The sequence below is a fragment of the Vulpes lagopus genome, chromosome 8 (assembly GCF_018345385.1).
Source record: "Vulpes lagopus strain Blue_001 chromosome 8, ASM1834538v1, whole genome shotgun sequence".
Lineage (NCBI taxonomy): Eukaryota > Metazoa > Chordata > Mammalia > Carnivora > Canidae > Vulpes > Vulpes lagopus.
In genome coordinates this window covers 6,516,460-6,543,670 of record NC_054831.1, presented here as the reverse complement: position 1 = coordinate 6,543,670, position 27,211 = coordinate 6,516,460, and the positions used below count along the sequence as shown (strand labels likewise).

General features: G+C 43.9%; 1 protein-coding gene across 5 annotated transcripts in view; it reads left to right on the top strand.

Annotated features, from left to right (window-relative positions):
• The window catches only part of DGKD (diacylglycerol kinase delta), a 111,025-nt gene that overhangs the window by 6,664 nt on the left and 77,150 nt on the right, over positions 1-27,211 (top strand). For 4 of the 5 annotated variants that reach the window (XR_005989655.1, XR_005989656.1, XM_041768362.1 and 1 more), the window contains exons 2-3: positions 18,007-18,117; positions 19,806-19,886. Coding sequence is in view for 3 of the 5 variants with exons in the window: in XM_041768362.1 (XP_041624296.1) it covers positions 18,007-18,117; positions 19,806-19,886 (192 nt within the window). In the remaining 2 variants the exon portion in view is untranslated. The remainder of the gene's footprint in view (positions 1-18,006; positions 18,118-19,805; positions 19,887-27,211) is intronic. The other variant, XM_041768363.1, reaches the window with a different exon arrangement.

Here is a 27,211-nt window from a genome sequence, read left to right as displayed (position 1 = left end):
TAAGGTGTCCTTGACAGGGCCATGAGGCCGGGGGGGCTGGGTAGGAGGCTGTGTTAGGGGGCTCTGTAGGAGTGGGGTGCTGTTGCTTTAAGATTTTATTTTTTTTAGCAATCTCTATATCCAACATGGGTCTTAAACTCACCACCCAGACTAAGAGTCACATGCTCTACCAACTGAGCTAGCCAACTGTCCCTGCTTTTAGGAAGGAGTGAGACATAATCTGATCTATGTTGAAAGGATTGCTCCGGCTCTGTTGTGGCCACCTGAGTGGGTGCAGGTAGCCTAGGCCAGTGTTGGGGTGGTGGTGATAAGAGTTAGTTGGATTTGACATTGTGAGAACTTAGTGATGGTTTGGTATGGGGATTGGGAAGAGGTGGCTTGTGGTTCCCTTGACTGGATACTGGAACACTTCTCTGGAGTTCTACGTGAGGACCAGCTCTGGGATTTTGCTGCAGTGGTACCCTAGATCCACATATTCTCAACTATCCCAACTTCACAGAGGAGGGGTACAGACTCAGAGCAGTTAGGTAGCTTGCCAGCGTGCCATGAAGCCACCCAAGCCTCATAGATTCCAGATTGCACCTCTTCCTACTAGATCCTTCCCAGCCCCTTGACGGTCCTGTGGCAACAGTGGGAGTGGTTCCTGGAGCCAGAGAGGGAACAGTGGCACCGTGGGAGAGCCCCCCCCCCCCTCAACTCAGCCACTGGCTTTAGGATGTGGGCAGAGCAGGGGACCAGTCAGAGAAGGAAGTGGGTGAAGCTGGGGAGGTGGGGGGAGAGGAGGGGAAGGAGGGAAAGGGAAGAAGGTAAGTTCCTGATTTCAGCACCTGGAGGCCCACCTGCACTATCATTACTGTTACTTTTATATTTCTCTCTAAACCATTTTTCTGGGTATGTATAACTGAGTCGGAATGAAAGTATATGTAAGTTTTCACTTGAATTTTATGGGCATTGTATCATATATTCTGTGAAGAATATCTTTGCAAGGAAAGCTCTTTTTCAATGTTTGATTATGAAAAATTTAAAAATAATAGTACAGTGTATGCCTAATAACTTACTACCAAGAATCAGTAATTGTTTACATATTGCCGAGAATGCCTTATCTATATGTATTGAATATAAATCATCTGATAAACCTCTTGAAAGTAGTTTGTAGACATCACAACACTTTAACCCTAAATAGCTCAGCATGCACCTCCTAAAAATGACATTTAAAAAAAAAATATTTATTTATTTATTTATTTATGATAGACATAGAGAGGCAGAGGTGGAGGGAGAAGCAGGCTCCATGCCAGGAGCCCGATGCGGGACTCGATCCCGGGACTCCAGGATCCCGCCCTGGGCCAAAGGCAGGCACCAAACCGCTGAGCCACCCAGGGATCCCCTAAAAATGACATTTAAAAAATACCATTATTTTATCTAAGCTCCTAAAAATAAGGACTCCTAAAAATAAGGATATTTTCCTGTGTACCATTATTACACCTAAAAGTTTTATTTATTTATTAAATATTTTTATTTGAGAGAGCATGCGAGCACAAGCAAGGTGAGGAGCAGAAGGAGAAGCAGACTCTGGGACTCTGAGATCATGACCTGAGTCAAAGGCAGACACTTAACTGACTGAGCCACCCAGGCGTCCCTACACCTAAAAATTAATTGTAATTTTCTAATATCTAATAAGCACATCATTTTAAAATTCCTCCAGTTGAACCAGAAATGTCTTTTATAGCCTCCCTTGGGGGACCATATACCAATCAAAATTCATGCATTATATTTTGTTGTACCTCTTCAGGAGTCTCTCAGCTTAGAACAGCTCCCTATGGGCACCTTCTCCCTCCCCTCCCCACTATGACATTGACTTTTTGAAGAGACAGGGGCAGTGGTCTTGTAAAATCTGTGTCTGGATTTGTCTGATTGTTTCCTTGTGGTTTCTTTGATCCTTTTATGGGCTGTAAACTGGAAATGAGTGGTTTGAAGAGTCAATTACATTCAGGTTGATGTTTTGGGCAGATCTCCTCCATCTGGATGCTCAGTGTCCTGTCAGCCTGTTCCCTCTGCTGTGTCATCATTTGTTTTATGCGGAGATGCTAGATCTTTCCATCAGAAATGTAGATTTCTCTCTTTGCAGTCAGGAGGTAACCGGTGAGGTGCTTCTTGGGCACTATGCAAATATCCTTCTCTTCAGCGGTTTTCAGCATTCCTTCGTAAGACTTGCCCAAATCAATTAACGAGTTTGCAAAATGGAGATTTCCCCCCCTCTGTCACTTCATCCATGTTTATCTGTTGGTATTCTTCTGTAAATTTTCCCCACTTCCACTGGGGAAGGACTACGATTTATCTTTAAAAAAAAAAAAAAAAGGCAGGGTAATTGCTGGATTCTTTCTGTTTAATTACCAATTTTCAAAGTCAAGATTTGGTAGGAAAGTCATTCCCGGCAGAGGCAAATGTTCCTCTTCTTCTCTCCCTTTCTGTCACCAGAGGTTCACTATTTTTATCCAGTGTTTTACAATCAGTCACAGTCATCCTTTTGATGCCCACATTGTTCACTTTTTCCCAGGAGAGCCCCTACAAGCTGGCTCTTTGGCCTTGGAGCATTTGCTTGCTGGGTCGCCATCTGTTGTTTAACTTTTGGGATGGAGCCCCGTGGTGGGGATGTGGGGCACGGTGTCCTGGGGCTGAGGCTGCTAGCCCAGGCCCATGAGCCATGCTGCCCTCTTCTCCGTGCTGCCCGGGACATGCAGCGCCCAGTGATTTCAGCACATCCACCTGGCAGGTCTTTGCTTTCTTTTTTGGGGGTTGTATCTCTGACTTTTGCATCTCCATTTATTTTGTGTTCCTTTTCTGTGGTTCTTAATATTCGTAGATGTATCTGTCTCTTCACCCCTCTGTATGTGAGCTCTTTCCAGTCTTGTGTTCTCTCCACTATATCCTGTAGCTCTCAGTTTGGTCTTGGTTTTGTCTTGTACACGATCTATGACATTTTCTGCAGTGTATATTTTTCCCTCTAGCCCCTTACATGTGGATTTTAATTCTGCTGGGGCGTGATTGTTTTTGCTTCCTTTTCTAATCATGGCCTGTATCGCAGCTTGTTGTACTTTAATTTCATCCTGTTCTCATTTTGGTGCTCCTTGTCCTTGAAAAAACTTTAATTTTTCAATAGAGTCAGTGTCTTCCTGTAATCCTACAACAAGAAGCTCGTATTTGCTAAGATAGGTTTTCTGGTTTCTGTAATAGATTAATTCAGATTTATGCCTGTGTTTTATGGTGTATCTTTACCCTCCTACCTCTAACTTTCTTGTTTTGATTTATCAGTCCTGGAATGTTTGTTGGTCTGTGGGTTTGAATTGCTGTTCAAACAGGGAGTGTGAGTCCCGCCTGAGATTGGCTCCACATCCAGTGCTGAGCTTGTGCTGCTCTGGGCCGACTCTTCCCACCACCTCTGAGTAGTCTGAGTAGTGTGGTGCTTTGGGTGCCCTGCCACCTGCTTCTGGCTGGCTTTGCTCTCCTGCATCTGAATGTCACGGTGCCTGGGTTGTGGTGGTTTTCCTGAGCCTGGCTCCTCTGGCCCTACGATGGTGAAGTACACCCCAGGATCCAGGTAGAGTGGTGCCTTGTCCATTGTAGCAAAATGAAAGAGGGGCACACTTGTTCTTTTTCTTTATTTACCATTGTAACCATTTTATTTATTTATTTATTTTTAAAAGATTTTATTTATTTATTCATGAGAGACACACAGAGAGAGAGGCAGAGAAAGGGGAAGCAGGCTCCATACAAGGAGCCCGATATGGGACTTGATCCCCGGACTTTGGGATCACGCCCTGAACTGAAGACAGATGCCCAACCACTGAACCACCCAGGTGTCCCTTAACCAATTTTATTTTTAAAACATTTTTACTTATTTTCAAGTAGGTTCCACGCCCAACGTGGGGCTTGAACTCATGATCCTCAGATCAAGTGTCACACATTTTACTGCTGAGCCAGCCAGGTGCCCCCTCATTTTAACCATTTTGTTTTATTTATTTTTTTAAAAAGTATTATTTATTCATGAGAGACACAGAGAGAGGCAGAGACACAGGCAGAGGGAGAAGCAGGCTCCATGCACAGAGCCTGATGCAAGACTTGATCCCGGGACCTCAGGATCACACCCTGGGCCGAAGGCAGGTGCCAAACCGCTGAGCCACCCAGGGATCCCCGTAACCATTTTAAATGTATACAGTTCAGTGCTGTTAGGTACATAACCACGGTGGTGGTGCAACTGTCACCAGTATTTAGTTGCAGAACTTTTTTATCCCCTGCAGAGAAACCTCTTCCCCATTAAGTAGTCACTCCTTGTTCCCTACCCCCCAAGCCACTCATGTGCTGTCTGTCTCTGTGGGTTTGCCTCTTCTGGACATTTCATATCAGTGGAATCACACGGTATGTGGCCTTTTGTATCTGGCATCTTTCCCTTAGCATCATGTTTTCAGGGTTCATCCATGTTGTGCGGGTGTCAACACTTTGTTCCTTTTTATGGCTGAATAGTGTGCCATTGTATGGATATACCACATTTTGTTTATCCCTTCATCTAATATATATTTGAATTGCTCCTATTATTTGGCTGTTTTGAATAGAGCTGCTGTGAACAAGTTATTATTTGAAAGCCTGTTTCCAATTCTTTTGGGTATTTACCCAAGGAGTGGAATTGTGGGCTAGTTCTGTGTTTACATTATTGAGGACCCTCTAAATTGTTTCTCACAATGGCCATGCACTCTTATATTTCCAACAGCACGACAGCGATGTAGGAGGTTCCAGTTTCAACACACTTGCCAACACTTGGTTGTTTTTTTCTTTTTTTAATATGTTATGGCCATCCTGGTGGGTGTGAAGCGGTATCTCCTGGTATTGATTTGCATTTCTTTGGTAACTAATAGTTTTAAACATTTTTTCCTGTGCTTTTTGGCCACTTGTGTCTCTTTGGAGAAGTGTCTATTTCAATCCTTTACCCATTTTTAGGTTGGGTTATCTTTTTGTTGTTGAGTTGAGGGGTTCTTTATATATCCTGAATACTGGACCCTTATCAGATCAACAAGTTTTATCCCATTCTGTGGGTTCTCTTTTCACTGTCTTTTTTAAAAAAAGTATTTATTTATTTTAGGGGGAGAGAATGCATGCCAGTGGGGGGAGGGGCAGAAAGAGGGAGAGGGAAAGAATCCCAGGCATACTCTGTATGGAGCCAGACAGCAGTTGATCTCATGACGCTGAGATCATGACCTGAGCAGAAACCAAGAGTAGGACACTTAACTGACTGAGCTCCCCAAGCGCCCCTCTTTTCACTGTCTTGATAGTGTTTTTTGATGCACAAAAGTTTTAAATTTTGACGAAGTCCAGTTTTATCTATGTTTTTCTTACTTATGCTTTTGGTGTCCTATTTGAAAAACCATTACTGAATCCAAGGTCATGAAGATGTACTTTAATGTTTTCTTCTAGGAGTTTTATGGTTTTAGCTCTTTTTCTGTTAATTTTTGTAGATGGTGTGAGGTAATGGTCCAGTTTCAGTCTTTTGCATTTGGATGTCCCAGCACCGTTGAAGAAAGCAATTTTTTTTCCAGTGAGATTCAGCCTCTCAAGCTACATAACCTGTGATACTTAAAATCAGCTATGAGTTTCTTAGAATTGGTTGGTAATCTTGACCATTTTGGAGTGGCCTCAGTGGAGTTCACAGAGGGATTCATAATAGCATCATTCCTGTGGATGGTTATGGGACAGTTACACATTTGAAGGGTTTGAACAGAAACAATTTTATTTCTGACTTTCTGTCATCCTAGAACTCTCCTATATTTCAAGTTGGGGGGTGTGGACTTGGTTTACTTCTTTTCATAGTTTGGGAAAATTTGAAATAAATTATTCCTCTTGTACATCTAATCCCACTTGGTCATCTTTGTATTTGAACTCTTTGATAAAGATGGATTGATACTCAGAAACTGAGCAGAAAGAAAGTCTAAGAAATTGTTCTTTATCTCTTTTCTCTATGTTTTCAGGTACTTTAAGAGGGCAAGTAAAACCCAGTTTTGTAAAACCCAATACTGAGTTAGGAGTCTGATTGTCCAAGTGTATTTTTACTGTGTACTAGTCATAATTGTCTGAGCGTATTTTTATATCTAGCCAGTATTGTGCATGAGCTGGATTTTGCTGTTTATAGAAACCCTGTAGCTTCTTCAGTCTCCATCAGCACATATGGGTACAACCATTTGGGGAAATGATTTGATGGCATGTTTGAAAAACAGGAAAGCCCATACTCTTTTTTTTTTTAAAGATTTATTTATTTATTTATTTATTCATTCATTCATTCATTCATTCATTCATTTATGAGAGACACGGAGAGAGAGAGGCAGAGACACAGGTAGAGGGAGAAGCAGGCTCCACGCAGGGAGCCTGATGTGGGACTCGATCCTGGCACTCTGGGATCACGCCCTGAGCCAAAGGCAGACACTCAACCGCTGAGCCACCCAGGCGTCCCAAAAGTCCATACTCTTGACTCAGTAATTCCACTGGTGGGATTATATGCTGAGGAAATAATCTTAAATATGAAAAAATACGATGACGTTATGTTCATTGCAGCATTAAATATAAAAATGCAAACTCTGAGACACTCCAGTGGAACAACTCAGTGGATTAATGACCAGAGCTGACATAGCTCTTTCATGCTGGCATCAGGCACCATGCACGGGTGGTCTTAATTCACTTTCACGAGTGCGTGGATGTTGCCATGAGGTGGCTGAGTGCCCAGGCCACACAACTGGGAAGTGGCAGAGGGAGTTACTGCTCTCTGTGCCTGCTGCAGCCATTTCGGTGACTGAGGAAGGCAGTAATGTGGACAGTACTTTGTGATGTTGGGGAAACAGAGAGGCAGTGTGTACAGAATGCCATTCAGCTGTGTGCAAAACACCGTGCATAGGAAGTAAGACGAGGAAAGTTTCCAAACTGATGTCAGGGATTGTGCCCTGATACCAGGGGTGGTACAATTTGGATTATTCTTTTTTTTTTTTTTTTAATTTGGATTATTCTTATTTCTACTTTTATGAATTTTCTTTTTCTTTTTTTGAAGATTTTATTTATTCATGAGAGAGACACACAGAGAGCGAAAGTGAGAGAAAGGCAGAGACACAGGCAGAGGGAGAAGCAGGCTCCATGCAGGGAGCCCGACGTGGGACTCAATCCTGAGTCTCCAGGATCAGGCCCTGGGCTGAAGGTGGCACTAAACTGCTGAGCCACCCGGGCTGCCTTACTTTTCTGAATTTTCTAAAATAAACATTATTATATGCTAAAGAAAACAAAAACAAAAGCTTAACATGCTATCCTTCAATTGAGGATTCCTGATATGGATAGTATAGGATGCGGTGCTCTGGTAGTAGAAGATGCAGAAGTCTGCCCTTAGTCTGTTCTCTGGAATGTTCTGAAACAGTTCCAACTGTCAGATCAAAACAGAGGAAGTTTAAGGAGCCAGATATACAAAAGGGCATCACTTGTAAAAACATAGGATTTAAACTTCATAGTATCCTAATAAATGAATACATTACATGCAGTATCTTAGTTATGTTCCCCTTGTTTAAATGTTTAACTCCTGTGTTGAAAATAATGCTAAATTTATCTAAGCAGAGTTCAAGGTCTTGATATAAATAAGATACACTTTTTTTGGAAAGATATATTTTAGCCTGACGCTGAAACTATTGCATACATGAAATGCTGTCAGTTTCTTAGATTTGCTCATAATTATTTCAGTGTCCTTAAGCATTTGAAAGGATGAACCGGAAATAGGCTACAGAGAAACAAAACCCCAAAACCAGATCTGGTCACAATATATTTAGAAAAGCGAGTTATTAAATAATTTGTATATTACATAACCCCACTTTTCTGTTTTATTTATGCACTGAGAACACACTGGAAGGATGTTATCGCAGGATGTCAGTGGCAGGTGTTAGCAGTGGCTGGACTGAGTGTTCTCAAGTGAAGAAAAAGCACTTCCCGTAAGCACGGCAGCCCAGAGGCTGCTGCTTAATACAGGACTTTATTTCTGCCTTCTGTCTGAAAACGGGCAAGGGGGCAGTAGAACCCAGGGAGGAGGCGTTTGAGTACTGGTGGTTATGACACTGCTTTGCAGTGCATGTGAGCTGCTTTCCCTGGGCATTTCCCGCTCTGGGCAGTCCCCCCCTGGGGTGGGATTGGCAGGTCAGGAACGGGGGTGTAGGGCAGTAAGCTGCCTTTAGCCACAGTGGTAGCAGCTCTGGGCCTTGCATTGAGGCCTCTGGTGTGTTTCATTCACTTTTGAGTTTCCAGGGCACCCTGCCTGTACCTCTGATGGAAATTTCCAAATGTACACAAAAATAGGCAGAGGAGTTTTCATCAGTCACCCAGTCTAAACAGTCATCAACATTGTGTCTTTCTTGTTTCCTCTATCCCCAGCCCCAAGTCCCACTTTCTTCTTAGTATTCAAAGCGAATTCCTATGATACCTTTTACTTTGTAAAAGTATCCCTCTATCACTGCACAATTTCCTTAAGGGTCAAGGGTCCTGTCTCTTTCATCATCATATTCCCAGCCACACTTGCACTTAAGTGTTCGATAAATATTTGTTGAAACCCAGAGTGCGTTTCACTCCGCAGGTCCGTGGGGAGATGGATCGCGCTCTGTAGGCTCCCAGCAGCCGGGTGAGGCTCTGGTGCCTTGACTGCACCACAGTGTGCATGTACTTGGAAGTCACTCCTGCTGCCCGCTGTTGGGTTCGCCCACGTGGTGGGCAGTGCACATCTGTCCCTGTGTTCACCCCAGAGAAGTGGGGGAGTAGTTTTGACTGTGGCTTTAGTCTCACTTGTAAGAACAAACAAAGAAAACATGTGTCACACACATCACCTGTTCTTCATGTTTTCACTTGATGTTGAAATGTGGAAAAAGTTGATGTCAGACAGACTTGGGTTTGAACCCCACGTCTGTCCCTTCTCTGTGGACATAGGTCCTCTCTGGATCTCAGTTTCTTCATAAAGGAAATGGGATAGGAATTCATTACAGTGGTGAAGATTATATGAGATCCTAACACTATCCTTTTCTGCTGCAGAGTGGGCCCTGTGCAAACACAGACTCTTGTCTTCTCCCTGCCTGTGTGTGTGAATAATGGGAATATGCAGTGTCTCTCTGAGGCGGCTTGTTGTGTAGATGAAGTGGGATCATCTGTGGGAGCCCTTAGCTGGGGGCTGTCCTGTGTGCTGCGCCTGGCTGTGACCTCCCTTCCGTGGGAGTCCTTTTACAGTTTTGTACCTTCCAGGGGGCTGATTTCCTTCCCTGTCTGGTCTGCTCTGTCCCTCCCCCACCCAGAGGGAACCATTCAGCCATTTTTACTACTTTATTTGGTTAATTCTTCCATTGTTCCTGTTTGAAAATTTAAAAATAATATATGCACATAGTTGCTTTTGAGTTTTATCTCTGTCTGCACACACATACACACACACACACACAAATACCCTCTTTACACAAGAGGTAGCATGCTCCATACATGTTCTGCACCTTTCTTTTTTTCACTTAAGAGTCCAGAGATCATTCCATAGCTGTATAAAGATCTTCCTCATTCTTTCACAATCATAAGTAGTCTGTTTTTTTTTTTAAACATACCATAGCTTATTCAACTGCTTGCATCATTTTCAGTCTTTTGCTGTAATATTTTGCAGCAGATAGCCTTGTACAGACTTCATTTTATGCTCCTCGCCAGAGTATCTATGGGTGGGCTTCTTGGAGTAGATGTGCAGGGTAAAAGGGTAGATGCATGGGTTTGCTAGGTCCCCGTCCTCAGGGCTCACCTCATGTCCCATTGTATTAGTGGTGTTGAAAAAGTACCAGTTTCCTCAGGGCCTCAACCACAGTGCCTGTTTGTTTTTTTCTGTCAATCTAATGATGATAATATATTTTAGTTTAGTATTTCTTTTTTAAATGAGGTAGCTTGAGTGTTTTTAAGGACCATTTCTATTTACTTTTTTTGGGAATGGATTCTTTTATTTTTTGCTCATTTTCCTACCAGATATTAGTTTGTTCTCAAATTTTAGAAGCTCTTACAGATAGGGAGATTAGCCCTTTATGATATTTTGCAGAAAGTTTCCTCATAATGTGCTGTGCTTGGGTGCTGGGGTGATTGAGATCACTAATACAGCCTCAGCCCTTAGGATCCCTTGATCTGGCCAGGGAGTCAGCCACATGATAGAGGGTCATAGATTTGTAAAGCATTGACAGCTGGCTCTGCCTGGGGAGTTGGAAAGGCTCCTGGAGGTGGTGGCATTTGAGTTGGGTCTCAGGCATAGGAGTTTTCTGTCCATAGTAAGATTCCAGGTAGAGGAAAGATCTCTCCAAAAGCAGAGGCTAGAAAGGAGTCAGTGTGTTTGGGTCAGATGGTTCTGGAGCTGAGGTAGTAGACCCTGGGATGCATGTGAGAGGGGCCTGTCCCGGTTGGAAGGAACCCTGAAGGCCACAGTTGGCTTCCCTCCAAGATGCAGGAAAGCAAGGGGATGTTTGTGAGTGGGCCCCAGCACTTTGCTTAGGGCAGGGTGCCTATTCAGCTCCTCAGGGGAACTTTTAAACTCTGTGGCTCCCTGGGCACCTGTTGGGGGGGCGGTTGGCAGTTTCACAATGTGCTAGGTGATGCTCCTGGCAGTGCGAGTTGAGTGCCAGCGGAGGACTGGCTGCAGGTTGGAGGGAGCATGGTGGAGAATGAAGGACCCAGGTTCCCTGACTTCAGTGTGGGGCTCTGGTCAGAAATTCACATTCTCAGGATTAAGGAGTAGTGGATCACTGTTACAAGTGTTCCAGGGGTTCTGGTGGTCTGGGTCACCCTTGGGAGACACTGAGGCGGGAGACAGAATAATTTAAGCCCAAGGTGGGGATTTGAACTAAGCTGATGGCAGAGGGCCTGAAGATGGAGCAGAATCTTGAGTGACTTTAAAGTGAAGTCCACGCTGGTAACAACCGGTTAGGAATGGGGGACTGAAGGTGGAATGTGTGGCGGGAGTTGAAGCCACATGTGTTCTCACACATTAGTAAAGCAACTTCCTTGCTTCTTTGGTCCTGGCAGGACATTCATGTAGGTTTCTGTGACCAAGTCTGAACCATGTGGCCAGGGTTGGGAAAGTGTGATCAGTGTTGTGATGTTGGCCACACGTGGTACAACCAGCCCACTCAGAATTGAGAGTGCCTTAGCAAAGAGGTGGGGGAGTCAGTCGGATCATACATGGTCATTGGAGGGCCCTCAGATTTAGGGAAAGTGGGTGTGAACTCCAAATGAAGGGCAGGTCAAGGAGCAGCTCTTTTGGGGAATTTGGGCATTACACTTTGGGGACATTTTTTGGCTTTTCTGCTTTGGTCCTGCCTCATATTAGTGGAACAGGAATGGGACATCTCCCTAACAGCAGAACCTCTTGTGACATAGGGGCTTTGGGACATGGCTGCTTTCAGTCTTGCAGGGTAGTGACAAAGGGGAAGTTGGGTTCTCTTGATTGGTAAGAAAAGAATGGCTTCCTTTATTCGTGAGTTAGCATTTTGGGGGTCTTTAGGGGAAAAAAATTCATGTGGGGCACCTCTGTGTTGGATTGGTGGCACCAGATACAGTATCTGGCTCTTCAGAGTTGAGAGGAATCCTCCAGCACAGCAGTAACCCACGTGTGCCTCTGGTCTCTTGCTCCTGCTGGTTGTTGGTGCTGTGGAGACACTAATATGTGTGATGTTCGGTTGTGGCCTGAGGTGTGCGGACTTCTCAGCTTCTCATAGGATGGGGTAAGACCAGGTGGTGATAGGTAGGGGAGTTGTAGGTAAGCTGCAGGTAGTTCTGAATCAGGATGAATTGGGAGGAATTTGTGGGTGATGTTTTGAACTGATGGAAGAAGCTACCCTTGCTTAATTTATTTAAATCAGTTATCAGTAGATTTTTATGATTCATTTTGCCAACATATTTTTGGCCTTCTGTCTAGACCCTAGGTTTAAATTCTGGGTCTTTTTACTAGTTGTGTGGCCTTGAGTGACTTAACTTAATTCTTCGGACCCTCAGTTCCCTAATCTGTAAAATGGGAGTATTACTTCATAACTCCGAAGTTGATGGAAGGTTAAAAGATAAAAATGCCTCATATGTATGTAGTAGATGTGATGGGTACTCAGTAAGCATTTACAGTAACCTCGGGCAGCCCCCGTGGCGCAGCGGTTTGGCGCCGCCTGCAGCCTGGGGTGTGATCCTGGAGACCTGGGATCGAGTCCCACATCGGGCTCCCTGCATGGAGCCTGCTTCTCCCTCTGCCTGTGTCTCTGCCTCTCTCTCTCTCTGTGTCTATGAATAAATAAATAAAATCTTAAAAAAAAATACAGTAACCTCTGGGTCTTTGGCTATGTCCTACATGCCTGCCTTCTGTGAGCAAACCATACTGTTTATGGTATTCATGTACTATAAACCATAGAAGGTTCAAGATAAGAGTACAGGGGCCCTCATATGTCTTTGTGGTCCTTTATTAGCTGTTTAACTGTGGGCAGGTTTCTCAGTCTCTCAGTGCTGGGTTTTCTTATTTGTCAGTTGGAATATTAGCACGTATTTGTCCTATTAAGGCAAGCAGATGTAAAAATGCTCATGAAAATTTCAAGTTATATGCAAATTTAAGGTCATAAGTTTTACCAGCTTTTTTTTTTTTCCTCAGAAACATTTTAATAATTCTTTTGTGCATTAACTTTTATGCTAATATCCCCACTTTTTTGGAACTTGGTGAGTTTGGATGATGTGGACTAATGTAATAAGGCTCATGCAGGTTTTTGTTGAAGGACAAGCAGATCGCCGATGTGAACACTGGGCTAGGTTTTCACTTCTGTCTTCTCCTGTATCTTCCTCCCACCCCGTTATTTCCTGGCCTGTGTGCAGCCCCTAGCCCTGTCCGCTGGGGTAGGCAGGCCGGCCGTCAGGAACCCGTGCAAATTCTCACACTTACACACACCAGACACTCCTGGCACCAGCAGAGCTCTGAGATTTTACTTCTATCCCTTTATTGACTAGCTTTGTTTCCCCCTTTCTTTTCACATACTGCATAACACACACATAAATGCCAATGCGGCAGAAACGTGCATAATAAACTGCATGTGTGAATCCAGCAGAGCATCAGGATGTCGCCTCCAGCGAGCCGTCCTGTCCAGCCCATTGCCCTTCAGCATCTCCTAGTCACCATTGGACTTACTCTGGTTCATGCCTCCTTCCAGTTTTCCATTTAGTAGTTTCTATTTCCTGTTACTCTTCTGTAGGCCTTCTTAGAATGCTCTGGATGCTGGCTCTGGCCGTTGGCAGTATTGCGTGTATCATCTCCCAAACCGTGGCTTCCCTTTTCCCTTTCTTTGTAAGGTATCTTCGATCAACAGTTCTCAGTTGGAATATAGTAGGCTTTAGCAGTTTTATGGATTGTGTTTAGTATTTTTTCAATCCTATTTAAGACCCGTGCCCGCCAGTTCCAAGATTATAAGGCAATTCTCCTATATTGTCTGATGAACCTTTTAAAATTCTGCCTTTTGCATTGCGTCGGTAGCGCACTTGGAGCTGGCTTGTGTCTGTGGTGTGTGAGGTGGGGGGCCTTAAGGGCATCTATGCCCTCAGATAACCTGTTGTGTTAGGCCCGGCCACTGACTGGTCCCTCCTCGTCCCCAGCTGGAGAAGCTGCTGCTGTCACACGTCATGCTTTCACATCTGTAAGCAGCTATTTCTGGGCTGTCCTGAGCCCCAAATGCTGCTTCTTGTCATTTTCTTTAAGGAATGGTCCAGGACAGGTACGGATGCTTTGTTGTAGGATATTCTTTGAAGAGCTGTTGATAGTACTGAGCGAGAAGCATCCCATATGTTCCAGCTGCGCGGGTGAGTTGAGTGACACAGGCACCTCGGTACACGGAAAAACTCTGTGGCCGACAAAGATATATTCACTAATAGGGAAGGGTGTTGACATGTATCATGACAGAAAAAATAGGAACTTAAAGGATGGTACGTGCACTATGATTCTATGTTTATAGAAAGTTAAGAAACATGCAGGTTAAAAAAGACCCGCCTCCCATCTTTGCTTCCTTCCATTCCGGTCACATTTGGTGCTCTGTGCTCTGGCTTCACCCTGGCACGTCCTCTTCGGATTCCTCCCAGTTGGCAGCATCAGTGTGGCCGCCTGGGTGCTTCCTCCTCACCCCTGGCCTTGTGCCTACTTTCTCCTGTCCTCCTTTGGATTCCCGCCTCTCTGTACCCGAGCTTGGTGTCCCGGGGTTCCTGGTTCCCTGTGCCTCTCTCCTTCGCTCCTTTTCCATAGAGACCGTACCAAGGTGTCTCCCCTGTTAAACCTTCTCTCACAGCCTGACCTCCTGTCTGCTGCTGTCTCTGCTCAGCTCCCCCGGCACCCTTGAGGACCTCACGGGCATGTCCCAAATGAAGCTCCCAGCCTCCCCCGTGAAACCAGAGTCCTCCTCGCCTCCATCTGTGGTGGTGGTCTTCCTGAGCACGCTCATGTCTGTGCCCCTCTCTCCCAGAGGCTCAGTGTTCCTGGCCGCCCTCTCACAAGAGTTTCTGAAGTGTTCTTTGTGCCTCCGGGTTTCCCTCTCCCTTTCGTCCAGACTGTGGCCAAAACCATCTTTCCAAAGTGTACATGAGGGCCTGAGACCCACAGGCCTGGCTGTCAGTGATCTGGGCGGGTTTGACCAAGGCTCGAGGGGCCTGCTGTTTCCTTTTCCTGCCCACTGGTTTGAAGCCTTTCTCTCCCCCCGCCAAAGATTTTATTTTTTTACTTGAGAGAGAGCGAGTGCGCGCACACACAAGCTGGAGGGGCAGGGAGAGAGAATCTTAAGCACACTCTGCGCTGAGCACAGAGCCTGTGTGCAGGGCTCGATCCCACATCACTGAGATCACGACCGGAGACGAAACCAAGAGTCGGGTGCTTGACCAGCTGCGTCACCCAGGCGCCCCTCGTTTGAAGCCTTTTTAAGGGCATTTCCAGAGCTACCTTCCTCAGTCATTTGTTTCTGAGCAGGATGACTTAGAGACTTGAGCTTCCCCCACAACAGGTGCCCAGTCTCGCCCGTGGGCCAGGTGCTCTCTGTGCTCACCGTGGGTGGCTGTGGCACCCAGAGCCACGCTTAGGCTCAGGCTGAAGACTGCCTGCCAGTTTTGTCCCTGGAGTCCAGGTTGGGGATTTACTTCCTCTCTGGAGGTGGCTGTGGGGCTCACTTTGCCGCTCTGATTCTCGGTGCCTGCACGGGTTTCCAGTCTCTTCTTTCTTGTTCCCCATGGTAATGAAGGTGCCCTGGATTGCTTGAAGGACAGAGTGGGCCCTTTGGTTTGTGCAGAGAACTTGACAAAATGGTTCTAAGAGCCTGGCCGTCCAGCCCGTCCTGATCGAGCTGTGCTTGAGTCTGGGTTTTTGACTTCTGGTTCTCTGCTCCATTGGGCATGAGGAGGAGCCCTGCCAGCTGAGCAGTGTTTCCTGTGGGTGCCATTTACAAGCTGCCAAATGCAAAACACAGCAGATTATTCAGGGGTGTTATTTTCTTGACCACTTTTAGTTCATTGCTTTTGACTGAGTGTTTAAAAATATTCTGCAGCATATCTATAGTATTCTTGAGCAGCGAATCAGGAGAAGAAACGCAGTTTCTGAGAAAGCTTCAAAGAAATGCTGGTCTTTATCTTTCCCCCAGCCTTTTCCGCTGAAACCCACCAGAGTCTTTTTCTGAGTGCTCTTGTTCTATAAATAGAACAGCGGCCCTCCTTGGGTAGCCCAAGATCGCAGCTCTCATCCGCTTTCTGAAAGATTTGTGTGTGTGTGGTGGAGTGGATTGTGTCTTAATTTTGCTTTTCTTTTATGTGTGAGATGTGTGGCGGGAGATGCAAGAAAAAATACTCTAGCGTTTATCCTTTAAAGATACTTATTTTAACTTTTCTGGGTCTGGGCTTGTTGGTTTTGTTGTCTTCTTTTTTTGGTTTCTTTTGTTTTTAAATTTGCATTTAGGAAAGAGATGGAAGTGGTGACTTCCCCTGCAGAGGTAAGGAAGACGCGTGGGGGCGAGGAGAGGTGCCTTCGTCTGTGAGCAAGTCCTGTGAGGTCAAGGAGGAGGCTGTCCTGGAGCACAGCCCTGGTGCCCGTGGTCCACATCGCTGTGCGCACACGGGCGTGCTCTGGGTCTCTGAGGAGCACGTTGACACAAGTGTCCGTGTGTACTTGGCTCTGAAAAGAATGTTAGGAAGCAGCCTGGTAGTCCAGTATTGGGGATGGTTTCTCCCTGCAGCTGCTGCCATCAGAGGTGGGCCTTGCTCTCGCCTTGGATCGGCCCCTGGTTCAGCACGTTCCCGCTCCTCAGAAGAGCCAGCACCTTCGTTTAGTTAACGATGGCAGATTCAGATTCTGGGACGGTGGTTGGCGTGTCTGTTCCGTTGTTCTTTGGGTGACGTTGTATTCTTGTCTCTCCTGCTGGCACTCTTTAATTACCTGGGAGGGCCGGCGGGTGATGTCCTCAGAAGGAAAGGCCAAGGCATGTGCCACAGAATGAGGAGGGAGATCCCTCAGGAGTTTGCCTCTGGGAGTTGGAGCACGTTGCTCTTCGGACTGCGAGGCCGGCCTGACCTGGCGCCTGGTCACGGGCTGGCACGTGTGGCTCCCCCTGCCCAGGGAGCTCACGGAGAGGATGTCCTGTGGCGGGGATAAGGCGGAGAGCAGCCGTGTGCCTTCCCAGGACCCCCGGGCACTGTGCTGCTCCGGTGGGGGTCCTGGTGCGTGGCCCCGTGTTGGTGGTGCGTACGGGACCGGGGGCTTGCTTTGGTGTTCTTCTCGGGGGCAGGGGGGGTTAACAGCATCCCGAGTGCCCTCCCTCTGTTTGGAGTTGGCCGATGGAGGGACCAGACCGCGCTGGTGTTCTGCTCTTGTCTTCTGACGTGTTTAGGTTACATGGGGTGTCTGGTTTCATCTTCTGTTGTCCTGAGTGGCCACAGGTACTCAAGTGCTTCGAATAGATACTTTCTTTAAAAGGTTAAAGTGCAAAGCTATACAGGATTAGGTAATTCATCCAAACTTGTCTGAGCTGGTATTTGTGTACTTGAGCAGAGTTTTTGTGCATTCTGCTGGATTCCATGGTGAGACTCCATGTAGAACGGCCGTTTCTGTTAGCTGGGGAAAACCAGGTATGCCCATGCGGAGAGCCACGCTTGTTGTTTATTCATTTTGCCCGTTAGGTGCTCCCAGTGGTTCAGAACTCTAATGATCAAGTAGTTCTCTGAGCATATAACTTCTAAGTGGCCTCAGGGCTCCCTTGTCCTATTAGACCAGCCCCCGGGGACAGCACAAGAGGGGAATCAGCTCCAGAAAAAGCCGTGCCCTATTCTTGGCTTTAATTGAGCCAAGGTAAGTGGCCTGCTGTCCACCTTGTTTGTTAAGGGAACTCCAGTTTCATGGTGGACTGATGAGGTTTACAGGATGAGAGGAGTTTTAGTGACTTTGGTTGTGGCACTTCCCTTGACGGTGTGGGCAGAGGCACATGCCTAGCTTGTGAATGGGGGTGAGGGTTGAGTGGGGCGCAGGCCTTGATCTGTGCTGAACCCCACAGCAACCTACGTCGACAATTTTGGCAACAGGATCCTGAGAAATGGCAGGAGGCCAGAGAACACGGAGACAAGGCCAAGAATAGCTGAAGAATACCAAATGCTGAAGTTGGAGAATGCTCTGGCCCCTTGCTGCTTACTGTGGCCCTGCGAGTTTTCATGTTCCCTCCTGCTGATCCCCTGGGTATGGCCAGGCACACCTTGGGCCCAGGGCACCCTCAGCCCTCAGGCATGCCATCGGCCCTCGGAGAATTGTGTAGCCCTCGCAGGCAGTGCGCTCGGCCTGTCCATAGGCCAGGGTCTAGGGAGAATGCGAGAAGTACTTCAGTTAGGTTCCCGGCCCGTTGGCGTGCAGTTCCGCGGGACAGGTTCGAGGGCACCGTGCAGACGCTTGCTCATGAATCGTTTCTGTGCTTTCAGACTGTCATCAAAGAGGGGATGCTGACCAAACAGAACAATTCATTCCAGCGATCAAAAAGGAGATACTTTAAGCTGCGGGGGCGAACGCTGTACTATGCAAAAACCGCAAAGGTGAGGTGCAGTGGAGACCACCTGAGAACAGACTCAGGAGGAGCTGTGGGGTGAGGTGACGACGAGACAGGTTCCATGCCTAGTTCACATCCTGGGACAGACTTCTACTGCTAGGATCTGTTCTTTCTAGTGGGCTTGCTAATGCTCTGGAGTGTTAGCTTTAGTTTGTCTCAGAGCACTTTGGTTTCTTATAAATGTTTGTTGACTTCGACTCACTTTCTTTTTCTTTAGTGTCCTATGTCACCAGTGGGAAAGGGGGGAAGTCTCACAGAAATAACCAAATTACGGTTAGAGATCTTTCTCTGGGGTGTGGGGGGGGGGGGAGAGTGTCACAGGCTTATAAATCTTATTATGGGCTAAAATATATATATTTTTTCTTTAAAAGCACTTTATTGAGTTATAATTGGCAAGCAAAAAGCTATAAATATTTAGTGTGTACAACTTAATGAGTTTGGAGATAAGTAGTACATAGCTGAGAAACTAATCGAAGCTGTTTTTGGAGCATATTGGGCTTGTTGGTGTGTGAACAGGACTGTGACATTCTGTCTCGAGGCCCCTAGCCGAGCTCCTCCTTCCTCTGTGCTGGCCTGTGTGTAAGCTTTGCAGCGAGTCACCGGGCAGCTCTAGTGGAAGACAGGGAGCCAGCGAAAGCCACTCAGTTACCGTTGTGTTTAAATGAATGTGGTGTGTTGGCAAAGCTAGCTCTTGGTATTTTGAATACCACTGTTGTCAATACTGATATTTTGGTATTAAAATGTCAGTGATTCAGATTCCAGATTTTTTTGAGATGTATCCCTAGAGAGTGCATTAAACTTTGAAATTGAACAGAGCGACTTGTTTAGAGAGGGTTCTGACCACATCCCTCATTTAAAAAAAAAAAAAAGGCAACAGATTGCTTATAGTTATTTTAGTTCTGTGTGTGTGTGTGTGGCGGGGGGGGCACGGGGTAGGAGGTTCATTACTTAAAAGGCTGAGTCTCTTTTCTAAATCATTAGTATTTCCTCCAGGGATTCCCAACGGAGTCTTCTTAGAGGGCACAGTAAGGTAAACAGGAGATGCGGACTGTGCCGAGGGGATTTGGGGGAGAGTGGAGAGGAAAATAGGTTGGGAGGAAAGTCCCAGGTGTAATTCCCAGTCCTCCTTCTGGAGCTTGGCTGTCTGTCTCTTCAGGTCTAGATTCCTTCTGCTCTGTTCCCTCCTTTTTTTTTTTCCCCATGGCCAGATCCCTTCTATTTGGGTTGGTCTCTCTTCCTAGGATCATTTATTTTAGCCAGGATCTTTCCCTTTAAGTGTGCTAGCTGGAAGGACAGAAGATCCATAATTTGGAGCCCTGCTCCCTGAGGTGGACTCTGTGTGAGAGCATATATCACATGTAAAAGTGAAATGCTGATTACAAGAAATAAATACAGAAATCCCAGGGATGTTTTGTTTTGTTGTTCTCCATGAATGCAATCGCTAATGAATGCCTGGCTTAAAAAACACCTGGAGCTCTACCTCTGAGCTCTGTGCTCTTCATTAGGAGCAGGTAGGGTGGACGCAGTCAGTATTCGTGTAGTTACCAAGTGTTCAAGGTTCAAGGCACTGGGGTATTTGTGGGCACTTGGCTGGGGTCGAGGGAGAGTGGGGGGCACTGCTCAGCCGGGGTGCCTTGGCCCCACACTGACTACAGCGCCTGTGTTTCTCTCCAGTCGATCATATTTGATGAGGTGGACCTGACAGATGCCAGCGTGGCTGAATCCAGCACCAAGAACGTCAACAACAGTTTCACGGTAAGACTCTGGACCACACCTTGATCCCTCACCACACTTTGCTTTCCTTTTTAATTTGGACAAGTGTGTATGAGCAGTTCAGACTTCTTTTTTTCTGATTGGAATGCTTCCTGGCAAATTTTGAATTTAATGTTGAAAATAATAGAGTGGTTGGAGAAAAAAAATGAGAATTTGGCCCATGTAAGCTCAAAAGAACAAGAGTGGGTTCAAGTGAGTTTTTTGAACATGTTGTTTACATTTCTCTAACAGTTTTGCACAGAGGTTTGTTTTTTATGATTATTATAGAAAATTTGGAAAACACAGGAAAATACGTTGAAGCAACTAAACAACCATAATACAGTGACCTCAAAACATATGCTGTTTATGTTTTGGTATATTCCTTTTTTTCTTTACTTTTAAACTGTTCCCCTCCCTACCTCCAAATTTACAGAAGTTACATTGTACTCTGCAAAAGTTCCCAGTGCCTAAAATCATGCCACCTCACCACTCAGAGGTAGCTAAACTGCACACTCGAGAGTGTTCATCTTTATTTCTAAATACCTGTGCCTTCCCCCACATACCCCATGACATTATTATGATCCTTTTATCCTTTTTATTTCCTCTTGACAAATTATGTTGGACATTTTTCCATGTCGATTGATCAAAATGTTCCTCATATGTTTTAATGGCTATATAGATAGCATTTCTGGTATGACTACAATTTTGGTTTCAGGGGCTGACTTTAAAATCTATCTGTATAGAGTGTGACTCTAATGGCAGGAATGGAATATTTAAAAGTATGTTTCTCTGTATTATTAAGCTAGACAATCTAGAAGTAAAGTGTGATCCCTGATTTTTTTTTTTCCCCTCAATTCTTTTATAATGCAACATGGTCAATGGGGATAGTTTTCTTTACATTTAAGTTCTGACATTTTGGGTTAGTGTTAGTTTCAGATACTTTCAGATACTTTTTATCTTATTTATGGGCTGATTAGTGATGTGGCTGATGCAAATGGGATTTTTCTTTCCTCCATTTAAACTTATTTTGTTTTGATAAAACTAACTGCTTTTGGTTTTGGTTTGTGGCATATCGAATTAGTCAGGCTTTCTTGGTGGTCTCTCTTATTTTTTCCTTCATTTTACTTGGAATATTTTTATTTTTACTCTGTTAGTTTTACTGTTTACTTACTGGCTGAGGAGAAACTTCTAAAACTGTAAGTGGATTATTCTGTGATTTGTGGCTTTTAGAGTTTTTTTTTTTTTTTTTAAAGATTTTATTCATTTATTCATGAAAGACACAGAGAGGGAGAGAGGCAGAGACACAGGCAGAGGGAGAAGCAGGCTCCATGAAGGGAGCCTGATGCGGGACTCGATCCTGGGACTCCAGGATCTCGCCCTGGGCCAAAGGCAGGCCCTACACCGCTGAGCCACCCAGGGATTCCATGCTTTTAGAGTTTTTAATAGGAATAGGCATTTTATTGGGGTGTTTTTGAGCGTTAATTTAGTTGATTGCATTGGTTTTACATATTTGTACATTTCCTAATAATAAATTGTTCTTAGTAATGTTAAATTTTGCAACCTAATTTTGGGTTTAGAATGTTCCTATCTAATATGTATGGATGGATATTTCCTTTGGGGTAGGAGGCAACTTTTGTTGTGTTTTTATCTCAGAGTTAAACTAGCCCCATAAAACTCATTTAGTAATTTTCCATAACCTTATGTGTTCTAGAACACTTTATATGGCTTTAGAACTGATGGTTTCTTGAAAGTATGAGAAAGGGAGGTAAAGCTGTGAAGAGGTTTATTTTTGCTCTCTGATCAGTTGAGCTTTTTTACCCTTTTTTTGTTTGTTTGTTTTAAAGATCATTTATTTATTTTTTTGAGAGAGAGAAAGAGAGAGCATGAGTGGGGCTGGTGCAGAGGGAGAGAGAGGGAGAAACAGACTCCCTGCTGAGTGAATGCCCTGCTTGACCCCAGGACCCTGACTGGGGTCATGACCTGGGCTGAAATCAGCTGCCTAACTGTCTGAGCCACCCAGGCACCCCTGCATTTTGACTTCTTGACTCCATTTTTGTAATTTACTTCCCACTTAATCCCACCTTCGAATTTAGTAGCATGTATTATTTGCACTTTTAAACTTCAGTGTCTCTGGTTGTATCATCCTTTTGCATTTCTAATTTTATTTGTTTAGCTTTTGTTTTTCTTGTCTGATTTCTTAAACTCCATCCCTTTTGTTGTTTTTGTAAAGGAACCAGTTCTTGGATTATTGATCAGTTCCATTTTTCTGGTACCTAATGCAATTTCTGCAATTATATTTATTGTCTCTTTTGTGCTTTTCACAACTTTTAAAAATGGACTGATTAGCTTATACTTATTTCCGTTGTGTGTATGTGTGTGTATATAATTACATAGGCAATAAAATTTTCTCTATAATGAAAACATGAGGGACTCTGAATTGAACTCTGAGTTCAATTCTGTTCACATTCCAAAAGTTGTTTTTTGTTCTCCCAGTAGAAAAGTATTATTAAAGACAAATTACTTTACTGATCATTCAGGTTATTGAAGAAAATTTTGAAGTATGTAAATAGGAAATTTAGAACCATCCGTATTGCTATTACTCAAAGATACTCATAATATATTTTGGTTGATGTCATCCCACAAATACATTTTATAAAATACGGTTTTTAACCTTCTTTCTTTAGTTAACAATGAGCCTTTCCTCTCATAATATCCTTTAAAATCTTGTTTACTGGGATGTCTGGGTGGCTCAGCGATTGAGCATCTGCCTTCGGCTCAGGGAGTGATCCCAGAGTCCTGGGATCCAGTCCCATATTGGGCTCCTTGCATGGAGCCTGCTTCTCCTGTCTCTGCCTCTCTCTCTGCCTCTCTCATGAATAAGTAAATAAAATCTTTTTTTTTTTTTAAAGATTTATTTATTTATTTATTCATGAGAAATAGGGAGAGAGCACAGCAGAGACATAGGCAGAAGGAGAAGCAGGCTCCATGCAGGGAGCCCGATGCGGGACTTGATCCTGGTACTCCAGGATCACGCCCTGGGCCAAAGGCAGGCAGTCAACGGATGAGCTACCCAGGCTTCCCAGTAAATAAAATCTTAAAAAAAAAATCTTGTTGCATTGTATTCAGTCATATAAATGTGTAAGTTTATTTAACCAATCCCTATAGTGAATGTTACATTTTTCCCCATCATAAATAATATTGTAATATACACTTGCACACAGATTCTTTGGTGCATTTCTAATTATTTCTATAAATTCTTAGAAATGGAATTCCATTTGAGGTACAAAGTATAATCTTTTATTTTTATTTATTTATTTTTTAAAGATTTTTATTCATTTATTCATGAGAGACAGAGAGAGAGAGAGGCAGAGACATAGGCAGAGGGAGAAGCAGGCTCCATGTAGGGAGCCCGACGTGGGACTCGATCCCGGGTCTCCAGAATCACACCCTGGGCTGAAGGCAGGCGCTAAACCACTGAGCCCCCCAGGGATCCCCAAAGTATGAACTTTTAAAAGGCTTTTGAAAAATAAATGAGGTACTGAATACATGTTACAACTTATGAGCCTTGAACACATGATGCTGACTGAGAGAAGCCAGACACAAAAGGCCACATATTGTATGATTCCATTGATATGAAAGCCACAATAGGCAAATCTATCAAGAGAAAGTGGATGAGTGGCTGGGAGGGGCTGTGGAGGAGAGAGGAATGACTGCCTGAGGTCCAGGATTTTCTGAGGCGGTGACAAATGTTCTAAAATTAGATACAGGTGATGGTTGCACAACTTTATGATATGCTAAAAACCACTGATTTGTATATTCTAAAAGGGTGAATTGTGGACATTCTATCTCAGTAAAAATGTTGTGGAAGAAATAGGATGGTATTATGGCTTTTGGTACTATGTGACTTAGTATGGAGCTTTGTCAGCCCAATCTGAGAATGAACCCTGATTCATACATTGTCTCTGAGAAAATGTGTTCAGAGTGCCAAACACTTGACTTCCAGATGTAGAGACTTTCTGTGTTGGAGAGACCTCTGGAACTCCATCTCTGTCAGGTAGTTGTGGATGATTCCCAGCCTTCAGGGCAGAGGCACTGATTCTTTCACATTTATTTTCCATTTCTTTGGTGCTTTAAAAACTGCCTTTTCATCAGAGAATGTGCTGAAAGGACCAGAGAAAGATTAATACTGAGGTTCCGCAGAAACATTCCAAGATAAGGAAGCTCATCCCCTGAGTGATTCTTGATGGCATATGGAATATGGAGATAACTGGGGAGAGCTTGTGGTCCAGTTCCTCCCAGTCATGTTTCTGTAGAGACTCCGTCAGTTCTAGGGCTGCAGGTGATAGAAATATTTTCTTTGCTTAAAATTCACACTTAATGATTGTCCATTTCACTAACCCCTGTGGTATTTACTGTCTGGGCCCTGAACTGGTTGTGTACCATACAGTGAACTGCTGGAGTCTCTGTGCGAGACACTCCCTCATGGACTTTGCCAGTGCCTGGCACATTGCTCAAGGAGCAAGTGCAGAATGAACAAATGTATTTGCCCAGAAGCTTCTACATTTCCTGGGACATCTTTGGTTATCCAGCTATTCCGGTAGTAATTTTCCAGTTTCACAATTTCTACTAAAATTGCATGCCTGATACAAACAACCAATCAGCGAAAGCTGCTATTATTGTGAATCAACTAGTGGTTGTGGACCTTTCGTAGCTGGAAAAGTAGGAATACATTTATTGCATGGTACAAAAGTCTCCCATTTTTATTCCTCCTCCAAATGGCTAGAGAACTGTACTGTAAAGAGATGGGGACCTGTTGGACAAGAGATTTCAAAGGAGATGGGTGGAGATATTTGGGAGAGGAGAGATTTTTAGACAGGGTGGATGGAAGAGGTGTGGAGCAAAGGAGACTTATGCTAGACAGGAGTCTGCTTGTCTTCTCTTCTTTAAGAACAAAGTGAAGCTGGGGTGAAGCTAAAGACAAATTGCCTTTAGAGTCCTCATAGGTGGTGCGGCGGTGGTGGGAGCTTTCAGAAGATGGGTAGGAGAGCTGACAGTGTTCCTGTCTTCTCAGCTTTGAGTGGCCACCCCTCACAAGGCCAAAGAACAGAGCGACATGAGGAGAAAAAGGGGATTTTCCAGCTTTAGATTCCAGCCTCTGTAATAACATGAAATTGTATTTTTTTAAAAACGCTTTTATTTATTCATGAGAGACACCCAGAGAGAGGCAGAGACATAGGCAGAGGGAGAAGCAGGCTCCATGCAGGGAGCCCGAACGTGGGACTCCATCCCAGGACCCCAGGAATCACACCCTGAGCTGAAGGCAGTGCCTCAGCCACTGAGCCACCCAGGCGTCCCAAATTGTATGTTTTTGATGATTGAACATGTTAATACTAATCAGTGAAAACTTAACGATTCTGCTATCTCATTGCCCCTTGCCCTTAGAACTTATGTCAACAGGACTTCATGCAAGTTCTTTTGCTCTATCCTTTTACAAACAACATGAGTTAACATTTTAGAATATCTTTGCCACTTGGATAGTTTAAAAATGGTAATTTGTTTTGATTTGTTTCTCTGACTATCAAAGTGAGGTTGAGCATTGACCATTGAATTTCTCCCTTTGTGAATTGATTTCTTCATATGCTTTCAGATAGATTGTGGCTTTAGAGCTCAAAATTACCTCACTCATTCACTTTCTTTCTAAATCTGCCTTCATTGGTTGTGATAGTTTTAGTGCTTTGTCTTTTTTTTTTTTTTTTTTAATATATTTCATACACTAGTAGTGGGGCTGAGGTTACTGGTAAAAATGCTGTTCATTTTTCCTTTATGCTTCTTTCCATTTTCTAACATGTTTTAAGATTATTTTCAGCTTTATGATCACAAAATTACATATTTGTACTGAAGGTATATTTTTACTACTGTAATTTTCCAAAGGAGTTTGTCAAAGCAGAATTTCTGTTTTACTGGAACTTACATATTTTAAATAAGTTTTTAGATTGAAAAACGATTTACATACCAAAAAATACACAAATATAAGTACAAGCTTGATGTGTAATGACCACTCAGATCGAGTGATAGAACATCTCCAGATCCAGAAAGTCTCCCCTCATGATCTGTTGCCCTCCCGAACAAATGTGTTTTTTTCTAACATATTACTTGTTTTTTCTTTGTCTTTTTGTATTTTTTTCACCACTATCCTGACATTCAACATTATAGATTATTAGTTTTGACTTTTAGTTATTTGATATAAATGGACTCATAATGTATATTATTTTGTGTCTATTTTCTTTTTAAAGATTTTATTTATTTATTCACGAGAGACACACACACACAGAGAGGCAGAGACACAGGCAGAGGGAGAAGCAGGCTCCATGTAAGGAGCCCGACGTGGGACTCGATCCCGGGTCTCCAGGATCATGTCCTGGACCGAAGGCGGCGCTAAACCGCTGAGACACCGGGGCTGCCCTATTTTGTGTCTATTTGTGATCTGTGCATTTCCTAATATGGCACTTGGGGGATTTTTCTATTTGTATTGTTATTGATTTCTAGCTTCATTCTACTGTGATCAGAAAATAAACTTTTTGATTTTAATTCTTCAGAATTGTTGAGTTTTTTTTTTTTTTTTTTTTAAGATTTTATTTATTTACTTATGAGAAACACAGAGAGGCAAAGACAGGCAGAGGGAGAAGCAGGCTCCCCACGGGGACCTGACATGGGACTTGATCCCCAGACCATGGATCATGCCCTGAGCTGAAGGCAGATGCTCAACCCCTGAGCCACCTAGGCATCCCTTGTTGAGACATTTTATGACCCACCAGTTTTCATAAAAGTTCCATGTGCATTTGAACATAACATTGGATTCAGTAGTTCCTGTATGCATTTGATTAGGACAAAGGATTAGTTATTTTTCTCAAATATTTTATAACCTACTGATTTGTTTTTCTGCTTGTCCTATTAGTTATTGAGTAAGATTTATTAAAATCTCCTACTGTGATTGTGGACTTCCCTGTTTTTTTTTTTTTTCATTCTGTTTTAATTTATGTATTTAGAGGGTTATATTTAAGTGCATATAGATTTAAGGTTATTTTATATTCTTACTAGATTGAATCTTTTATGAAATAACTCTCTGTTCTCTTTATATTTTTTTTTTTGCCTTAAAGTTTGAGTTACTATAGCTGCAGTAGCTTTATTTTGGTTGGTAATTGTTTTGTAAGTAATTATATATAATTTTCTTTTGCTTGCAGCCTTTTTGTTTATATTTAAGGTGTATCTTTTATCAGCAGCACATGGTTGTGTGGTTTTTAAAATTGACCATTGTATTATTTAATTTT